This window comes from Antedon mediterranea, chromosome 6 (assembly GCF_964355755.1).
Source record: "Antedon mediterranea chromosome 6, ecAntMedi1.1, whole genome shotgun sequence".
In the NCBI taxonomy this organism is placed as follows: Eukaryota; Metazoa; Echinodermata; class Crinoidea; order Comatulida; family Antedonidae; genus Antedon; species Antedon mediterranea.
Genome location: NC_092675.1, coordinates 3173923 through 3185079, shown reverse-complemented (window position 1 = coordinate 3185079; position 11157 = coordinate 3173923). Strand labels below are relative to the sequence as shown.

At 31.0% G+C, this 11157-nt stretch overlaps 1 protein-coding gene across 1 annotated transcript in view; it reads left to right on the top strand.

Moving 5' to 3' along the window:
• Window positions 1-1504: 1504 nt before the first annotated feature.
• LOC140050962 (small ribosomal subunit protein uS11-like) overlaps window positions 1505-11157 on the top strand; it is a 45981-nt gene continuing 36328 nt past the window's right edge. The window contains exon 1 of the mRNA XM_072095988.1: window positions 1505-1609. Coding sequence (XP_071952089.1) covers window positions 1573-1609 — 37 coding nt within the window. The 5' untranslated portion in view covers window positions 1505-1572. The remainder of the gene's footprint in view (window positions 1610-11157) is intronic.

The following is an 11157-nucleotide window of genomic DNA, read 5'->3' as shown; positions in this document are numbered from 1 at the left end:
GGTAGGTATAAAAATAATTGAGTTACCGCTAGATGTATTCTTATTTCTTTTGCTGATCGTATAAAAAAAGACAATGTCGCCCTCTATAATATTGTGAATTTGTACCGCCGGGCAGCGATTTTTTTTTTCGTACATAAGTTGGGGACCCCTTAATGAAACGTCACAAAATAAACATGAATAATTCATCAGTTAAATTTTCTTGTTCCGTGTGCACCCAAGCGTATAGCAACAAGAAGTGACACAACTGCGATACGATTCTACAGAGTTGTAATCACTTGTTGCTATACGCTTGGGTACACACGGAACAAGAAAATTTAACCGATGAATTATTCATGTTTTTTTTGTAACGTTTCATTAAGGGTCCCCAACTTATGTACGAAAAAAAAAATCGCCGCCGGGCATTACTTCATATTTTCTGTTACAGTATAGTGCTTTAAGCTTGGTTCCCACTAGAACGTAACGCAAGGACGTAAACGCAACGCAAGCGTTTTAACCAATGACAAGCGAAGTTATAGACAGTTAGCAATCACAAGCGAATAAGCCATCGCTTGTGATTGGTCAATTCACTTGCGTTGCGTCCTTGTGTTGCGTCGCTAGTGGGAACCACGCTTTAGGGGTGAGTTTATAACTTAAAATTTTTAGTTTTAATAGGACCCGACTCAAACGTTTTCGTTGGTAGCATTATAAGAAGAGTTAAGTTACACATGGAGTGAATTATTATTATTTTTATTCTTTATTTGGTCCAACCAATATAAAACAAAATACATCAGAAATTCCTCTTATATACACTGCAGAGATAGTAACAAATAAACATACAAAATACAAATCAATATAAAATCACATATCGAAAAGTCTACGATCCAGGTGTTCTCTCCATGAGTTAGCGTTGGACCAATTGATAAGATCAGATCACGTCATTAATATTATGGACCTCTTTTCGTAAAAAGATTTTTTCACTGTTTGTAAAGCGATTTTTTCACCTTAAAAGAAAACAACCGACTCAGTATTTTATTAGTACTCACTTTCGAATCAGTGGCACACACCTTTCGGTGGTGCGTCCATACAAATAATAAACAACAACATATAAAAGGTAAATGATGATGAAACTTACATAATTTAGTTACATTAAAAAAAAATAATAAATAAAAATGTACAGTAGTAATTGTACACTTGAATACTTAAAAAAAATTGTATAACAAGCAAATCAATATACCGATGCAATAGGTCAGTACTAAATACATATTATACACATTATTACTTACAAAATGTCTCACAGAAAAAAAATACTTATACCATAGTAAAAACTAAAAAAAACAAAAAACAATTGGATAACAGAATAAAGGTACAATAAGTGAACAGTATAAATAATACATAATCATGATTATGATAATCATCTCATAACCTCTCTAAATCCGCATGTGAAGTCTAAAAAAAAGAAATTAATAATTAATTCTCTAATGCAAACAGTAAATTGGAATTATATGTACTGTGCATCTGGCAACCATTGCCATTACGTAATAATGTGAAAGGGGAGACGTGTGATGACGATCCGCGAGTCGACGACGAGAGAGCATGTTCGGCAGACGGAAAATGGCGACGAGTATACGCGGTTTGTTTGTTTTGTTTTATTTATATATAGAATTACCTTTAATATAGTATTCCGTGTGTGTGTGTTAGCATATTAGGTAGTAGTTGAAACTTCGATGAGATTGTGGAGCATGAAAGGTTTATAACTAGCTAGGCCTAGGCCTTTATTTAGTAATCGCAGCACAGATTCGTTGATGACCGGTACGGAAGGGGAGGACGGAATGGTTAATAAGCCGGCCTAAGGCCTACTACTAGACTATCTAGCCTAGGTTTAGTTCCACATCTACCTAGTAGTATTAGCTAAGCCTTAACAGTATAGTGTGCACATTTACTTGGCCTAAACTCAATAATTATACTTAGACCTACGACTAGCTAAGCTAGGCCCTAGCTAGGCCTAGTATTTGATATAGCTAGGCTATATAGTATAGGAACATTATTATTATAGTCTAAACTTGAATTTTCAAATCATTAAAGTTGAAAATAAAATAATGATAATCAAGCCGGAACGCTAATATTTACACATTTTTACACGATCGTTTATGATTTCTTTCAACTTGCTTGGACATGCGGACGTGAAGTGTTGCAAAACAAAGGCCGGCCACTCACAGAAATTGAACAAGTTTCAGGTTTTGACACTTTAATCCAGCCTCTGACATGTTTTCGCTAATATCTTAATCAAGGCTTACACTAAAGACAAATATTAAATTGTTTTTATATCATAATTTAGTTTAGTTTAGAAGTGTACAAAAAAGGTTAAAAACATTGTTGCGTTTTGCGAATTAAAGTTCGTCAGCGCGTACACATTTTTGCAGATTTCTTCAATGATTGCAGTTTTTAACATTGAATTTTACTCCCTTTTCCTGTAAAACGTTGAATCCGGTTGTTGTCAATATTGTGATTGTTAGTCACGCAGCCTTAAAATCTACAACCGATCCCGGCCATAACCAACCATCCAGTCAAACGAGTTGGTGGTAAACTTTGACCAATCACGACTCGACTGACACTGCCTCTCTAGATGTCTGTATATTGATAATAATAAAAAATGTAAATTGTGCGGTACAAATTCGGACGAAGACATCCATCATTTCATCCTTAATTGTCCAGCTTTAAATAATATACGTAATCAGGAATTATTTAATTTATATGTGGATATGTATAGAAATGGCAGCAAAGATATGTTTGATACTTTTTATACTTCTCATGAAAATGACAAACTTAAATATATTTTGGGATACTCAGATAATTTAATTGATGAAGAGTGTGAAAATATTTTGGATAGTTTTTGTAAGAGATACCTAAAACAAGCATGGAAATTTCGAAATGATTCACTGAATTCCATGACTCAATAACTATGTTATCTACATTGCTACATTAAGTAAATGTAAAAAAAAAGTGGGGGGCGGAGGGGGGAGATGTTTTTTGTATTAAGCCGTGTTTATCAGTTGATTTTATTTTATACACTTTTACTATGTCTTGTTTTGTATTCATTGTGTAAAGTAATGATCTACTGTATGTATCGATGTAAATTGGGGGGGGGGGGGGTAGGATAGGGGTTGATAGTTGCTTTTGCCTTTTTTTACTTTTCAGTTAATTGTTATATTTTATATTGTGAAGGATGCACCTTTGTGCTAAGTGTGCCACCGATCTAAAGGTGTAATTCCAAATAAATAAATAAATATTACTGGTTTACAAACACTTAACCTCTGATATTTTAAATGGAATGCTGCTAGCTATTATTTTGATCAGTCATGGTCGCCGATAATTATTGAAATTTTTGTTTTCAATTAATATTTTTCAATAAAATGATAAATGATATGTTGACTAGTTAACTAATTAATGTTTTGATTATTAGTGTTTAATCTAAATAAACAAACAACAAAATATTTTAAAATAGTCTCTACACACATGGCACGAATCATAATACAGTACGAATGTTGATGTTTACTTCTTGGTCATTTCTTAAATGTCTCCCTCTATAGTTTCATTTAATTTAATGGTCAATGGTTAATGTATGTTTGAATTAGAATAAAGTTTGAATATACTGTACATATACAGTCATGTTGGGTTTTGTATAAATTAGATAAATGTTATTAATAATTATTGATTTTAATATAAAGTGGTTATTTTATTGTCTCTGAAAAATAAAATTAAGAAAAAGAAATGTATTTCTGTATAAAAGGTTAGAATCATCTCAGTCCAGCCTTGTAAACACCATAGTGAACGTCATTGTAAATAATATTTTGTTTAAATCAAACACAGTATATAATACTACTAATATTTAATAATTCAATGTCGTTTTTAATTTAATTGATTTTTAAACTTCTTCAAAAATGAATACAATATCTTTGTAGGAAAACCCCCACTACCTTTAGGTTCATACTCAACTGAACACACCATTATTCAATGTAACATTATTATTTTATTGATTGCTATGTACACACTACAGTATGATGTCATGTTATCACTACTGAACTGTCCAACCTTTCAAATACCATTAGAGAATCAACTTATTGCTCTCTTTTTCAGATTACTTTTCACTGTTCTTTAATATTTGTGCACTATCTCTCCACTTTCCCCTGTTGCGCTCTCTCTCTATTTCCTCTCTCCCGCCATATTTCCCATTGCTTTTGGGAAATTCCCACAAGACTTTCTAAAGAAGTATGGTACATCCTTATTTTTTTTTCTTCTTCCCTCTACCAGACTTTCCTTACATCTGTTTTTTTTTAAAATTTCTGTCATTTTTTAACATTCTTCTTTTTTAAAGCTAATTTTCCTTCTTATATTTATTTTTTATACTTTTTGAATTTGAGGGCACTTTTGGCAAGATAATCCATAACATTTAATTTTTATTTCACAATACTTCCTTTCACTACCAAATTCCCCCTTTTTTTCCTTTAGTAAATAGTAGTCTATACTAATGTCACATTTTTATGTTTGTTTCCTTCATCTGTCTTCTTAATGTTCAATCATGTCTTTGTTTTGGCTTTTCACTCATTTTTATTGCTAGTACAGTCAATTTCTTTTTCATTATTATTTTCCATTTCCTCTTCTACCATTTTCTATATTGGTAGATCATTGGTATTTACCCATATGGTGCTTAAAAGTTGTTTGTATTGTGTTGAGGCCAAATAGAAGGTGATGACTCAGTATCAGCTTGCTCCCAGATCAATTGACCAATCAGAAACAACCCAATAATTCTAATAAATAGTGACGAAATTTATAAAATGTATAGGTTATTAAATGTGTTGTTACCGGTGTTGATGTGGTACCACTAGCATGGTATGATGGTACTAATCAACAATAGGTATAATGTTGGTGCCGTCTCCTACCTGGCCTGCTCGATACCGGAACCTTCCGGTTTGCTGGCGTTTGAACCTGATTTGCCTTAGTTGTAAATGTCAAATTGCTCTGAGTTATTTGTGTAGTGTTATGTTGCAAATTTGTTCAACAGAAGCAAGTTAAGGAGGATTTCACTTGAAAAGAAGGTATTTAATATTTTGGAGCCATTAAGATATGTAGGCTATTATTTCCTCTTAATAAATATTAATAATTAACTTTAGTTACATATTTTATTTCAGTTAATTTCTATTGTTAAAATGATTTTATTATTGTAGTATTCTTGATGTTAAGTTTAGGTATGAATTAATGTTTGAAATTAGTAATCAAGATTTTTGGTTCTTTTTTTAAAGATGTTTATACCTCTATAGATCTGATTACAAAAACACAACATAAATATTCTTTGTCATTACAAATTAATAATAATAAAATCATGTTGTATACCGTATTTCAAAGATAGATTCATACTGGTAGATTCAGTCAGTCCACACCCCACCCCCAAGTTTTGGGAAATTCCACCTTTCTAACTTAACCTTTCAATAAACAATATATCTTCAATATCTTAAGATTTCTACCAATTTCCATCATTTAAAAAAGTATCATATCAAACCATCTTTCATTCAATATTAGTTATGTAAAAACAGACAGTTTGAATTTCTAATGAGGCAAATCACATGTGGGCGTACCAACATATGTTACATTATTTGGTGGTCCTTATTTAAATTCAGATTTTGTTTGCAATGTGTGGGAAGGAGATAATATCAAATCTCAAATCTACCACCATATTTATTTTATTGAGAACATGTTAATTTTGTCAGCATACTATTATTAATAAAGACAGATGGAATTAACTACTGTAGTTTTGAAGTAACTTTCCATTTAAAATTGTATTATTAAAAAAAACACACAGAAAATGTGGTCACACTTTTTATTTTTAACTATATTACTGGATTTATTTGAAGGATGAGGTTTTTATTCAAAGTTGAACATCTTTTTGAATAAATATGGTATGTTTCATTCCAATATTTTGAATTTACTGCGTGGTTTTAATCTTCTAATTTTACAATTACACACAAGTTCTGACTTGTCCAGAAGAAAATTCTTTGTAATTATAAGATTGTGTTCAACATATTTATGGGACATTTGCTGTTGATGTGTGTTGGCCAACAACAATCATTAAGTAAATTCCTTTCTGGAAATTCATTTCTTTTTTTGAAAATAATGTATAGAATTTCTGTGTTTTCTAATAATATGTTTAGAGGAAAAAAAGCAACTTTTCCTTATATGGCTTGAAATTCATCCCACACAACTACAGTAGTAACAATCTTCTATAATTTCTAGTTAAACATTTTATAAATAAACTAGGTAATGTTTGCTGAACCTGTACTTTATGTTACTATTTATTTACTGTAATGTAACAGTGCTACTGTATTTTACTTTAGGCCCTGTTCCTGCTGCCAAGAAAATACCGTATTTTATACGGTATTTTTTGAATACCGTATATATACCGTATTTTTTTGGCAGCAGAAACCGCGCTCATAATAAAAATACCGTATTTTGTATACCGTATTTTCCCCACAAAATTTGTGGATAAAATACGGTATTTACAAATTTATACCATATTTTTTGTACCCTTTTCTGCTGCCAATAAAAAATACCGTATTTTTTTTTTACCTGTGACATGAGGTCAACATTGTGTTTTTATTTTCTGTCGCTGTCAGCTGTTTTACACACGTGTATAGATATATTCGGCGAAAATGTGGAGCGAAGACGTCACAGTATTTCTATATAAATCTGTGTGGGGAAGGAGGGTGTGGGGAAGCTAAAATGTCCGACCAACTAAAAGGTAATAAAAGGGACAACCACATTTATAAAGACATTTCTAAAAAAATAAAGCAGCAGGAGTACGGAATAGACTTGTCTCCAAAGCAAGTAAATTCAAAGCTGAAGAGCCTGCAAAGCAGTACAACATTGCAAAAGACAAATACTCGGGGAGGGAACGAATTACTTGTCCCCATTACAATGTTTTCTGTGCTCTCACAACATCTTTATCACTATACTAGACTGTTGAAAGTGAGACGTAAAACTTCCTTTATTGCGACTTTTAAGTATCGACCAAATAAATGAATGGCAATTTGGGTAAAAAGGATGAAATTTAACACGACCATCCAAGAAGTATTGTTAGCAGAAACGGGGTACTAAAAAATATGGTATAAAAATACCGTATTTTATACCGTATTTTGAGCAGTTGCAGCAGAAACAGGCCCTTAGATTTATGATTTATATAGAGAAGTAGTTCTTGGCCTTTACCTTATCCCTTTGCAATAATTACTGATACATATCCAATCTTCTAATTTGTTATACTACTTTTTTACTCTTTCTATATTCTTTCTATATGTCTCTTTTGTATTGCTAATTTAAGTTTTCATTTAATTTCAAAAGACATTTATTTTCCTTCATAACAATACAATACAAAATAGGATACAGAAAGGATAAGGTAAAATAATTAAGATTATGATGATTGTTGAATGGACAAAAGAAAAGAGAATAAAAAATAAATTAAAAAATAGGCTATGAAGGGAGGCATAATCCCAAGAAGATGTGGATCTTGTGCTGGGTATGCCTATGCAAATAAAATATATGTGTTTAAAATAGGAGTTGGAAAAACAAGCAATACAAAAAAAATGCATAGACAAGGAAAAAATAAATAAAAAATAAATAAATAAAGAAAAAAAAAGATCAATCAGTTTGACTGTTAATGCATACAGAGTACATTGGCTTGGAAATAGTAAGTAACAAATATGAATTTTCTTGATGCAGCTGGTTGACCAGAATCTTGCATCTTTCTTTTCCTATCACATCATCCACTACACTTACTACTGAAGGTAACCCTATAGCCCCTTACAGTTACACTTACATACAGTAAAACCCTACTGTGAAATATATAGATTTCTTTTGTCACTATTTACTTTTGATTTATTTGACATATTTCATCTAAAGTTTAATGTAGTCATAACTATTTATTTGAAACCTAATATTTCTGACCTATATTTATATAATTAATAATGTTAAGCCATGATTGTTAAAGAGCTCTTTTCCCAGTTTATGATGTAGGCCTAGTTGCCACCTCGAGGATGGCATCAGTCAATAATTGTTATACTAGCCCAGAGGCAACCTAAATTTGGCTATGCAGTACAGGCCTAAACATACCAATTGGAAAAGGAAACATTTGGATATATTGCATTAGCAATCTGTAACTACTGTACCAGGGTTTTTTGTGAAGGATTAAGATAAAGGAGGCCTGGAGAATAGAGGAAACCATTTTGGCCTAGACCCAAAATATAGCGAGTGCTACACCAATGTCTCTGCGACTATACCTTGACAAAAACCCTACAGTACAAAAAAATGTATTAATTCGTAGTACTGTAAGTCCTTTTTATTTCGTAGCGTACTTATCTATCATACTTTATTGGATTGACAACAAGTCAAAGAATACTTACTCTTATCAATTCTGATTAACTGTATTCTTTAATTGAAAGTGATTTAAAAAAAATATTATCTTATACTCAGTTATTACTAGTTGGGACCACTGAAGGTTGGTTGGCCTTTTTCACTTGGGCTTCAGTTCCGTTCCGGTAAACTCTCATTTGAGAGCTTTTCAAAGTGCTGAAGAAAATGGATTCTCTGCATGATTATCTTCATTCATTTTTTTTTTTTTTTTGGCTACTTGGAACATATTATGACTTCTCTTTTATTTTATTTGTAAAGCTCTTAGATTAGAACCAGTTGTATTTAGGCCCTCTACAGTTATATAATCATTATTAATAATTTACTGATTTTATCAATTTTTCGTCAAAACATGTACTGTAAATTTTCCATTATTCATTCCACTTTTTTAAACTAGTTACGATTTTAAGAAAGATTGAGGAAACTGTTACTTATAAAGATTTAATTTTAAACTACTGTACTACTACTATTACCATGTTTTGTCGGCATTATTTTTTTATAAATTATCGACAGCTGGAACTGTGGTTTAAAGAAAACAAAGAACTAAAAAAAAATCCAAATTTTGAAATCACGTTTCTAGTGTATTAAACAAAGACACTCCTAAAACCTACTGTACAGATTGTCTTTTTTATACTAGTACATATGATTATGTTTTAATAGTAGGGGAAGATTCAGTATTAATATTGAGATACTTTTATTATTTCCTGTTTATTCAAAATTGTATTGTTGATACTCTGGCTGGAGGCGGGTCTATTCAAATTGCTTAGTGGGTGAGAATTGGCAGTTTAATATTTACAAAACCACACAGAGCTTCATAACTGTTACGTATAAATTTGATTAGATTACTGTTTTTTAATATTATTATTAAATCCTACACTTAATGATAAAAACCAACTCAGGCCTTGCAAAGTTTTAAATATGTGTGTATTATTACCCCACAGACTACTGTAGTGGTTAATAATTTTTTTATATTAACTTTTACCAGAGCAACATACTGTACCGTATCAATATCATTGCTATTTTCCTTTATAGAAATTGTGTATAAATTAAACAGATTATAGTTTATAATGTTCAGCTTTTTAAACCGTTATAACATATTGCTTAACCTCTCTCTTCTTAATTTAAAAAATACAATGCAAAAAAATGGAATATTATAGTTACTGTACAGTACTGTAGCTCAGAAAATTTATGTTTTTTATTATTTTAACATTCGATAAACATTGTAAGACATACAGTAGTTTATTAAATTTAATGTACAGTATATAACAAAACGGAAGATCTATTATATTATAAGTATAATCTTTTCCAATTATTGTCTGATATGCTAATAGTTTTGTGGTTACTTCTCTCCATGTATCTTTGTCTGGAAGTTAATTTTTTTAATTTATTTTTATTGTTATTTTTAGTTTCAGACAGTTTTTTCAGACATGTTGTATTTATCCACAGCATGTGATGTCTGCTGTCACTGTCAGTCAGTAGTCTTTTGGTAATTTACTAATTATGTTCGGTCAAAATTTAAAAAAAATATATATTAATATTTCTAGTAAAGAGTAGTTTTAAGTTTCGTATTAAAAAAAACAACCATTACTCTTATGATTGTTACATATACCCTAATCAAACTAGTTTGACGAAAAAGTGTAATATGCCCAAATGTAGTAGTGATATTCCCAAATATTGTAGTAATATAACATCATCATGCCCATATAGGGACACATCACATTTTGTTTGTCACATAAAACGACAACCTAGGAAGGTGTTTGTATGAGTCGCATACAGATACAGCCGCCCGCTATTTAAAATAACTGCTGCACATCAGACCCCGACCTGCGTGCAACGACAACCTACTGTAGGAAGGTGTTTGTACGAGTCGCATACAGATAAAGTTTGAGACAAGGCTTTAGATAGAGACTGTAGCTTGCCAGCTTAAGAAGAGCTTTAGAGTTGGTTAAAGTACAGGTATCATACTAAATAGGTTATATAAAGAAGCTTCAAAAGTAGTACCATTAATGCAGAAGGTGTATGGGACATTTTCGCCAGTGTTTGATAGACAAATGCTACCCAAAATTTAGTAGCAAAAGCCACAATAGAAAACTTTCCTGAACTAAATTCAAATGAATCTGCAATTATTGCTAATCAATAATTTAAAATTCATTATACATGATTGTTCTTTTTGTTTTGCCGTCTCTGGTAATATTGTTACATTTTTTCAATTACAGTACAGAACATTACAAACTTACTCTGGCCTATCATCACTGCCCATCCATCCCTAATGGGTTTAACTATGGGATTGCGGAACATGTGGTTAGTACTGGAATTTGTACTTGGATAGGCCTATAATAAAGAGGAAATAATTAATTAAGTCTTGATGCGAAGACCAGCTTGGGAAGCTACAGTACAATCATTTTTTATGGATGGAATAAATCAAATTTTTGACTTTTAAAAAGAAAGAAAGTTGTATATATTTTTATACAATATTTATTGATAGTCATTTAAAACATAAATAACAACTAAACATGTAAATCTGTTTTCCACTAAGTGAATTTGTTCAAACGAATTAATTTGATTTTTACTGTAAATATGGAAAAGACTCCATTCAAAATACAAAATAAGTAGAAAATGTACAAAACAATGATTATTTTAAGTTTGTATCAAATAAAATTAATTCAAATATTTGTACTTCTGTTTGTAAGATGTATTGTCCTCCTGAAAAATAATTCTTAAATGTTT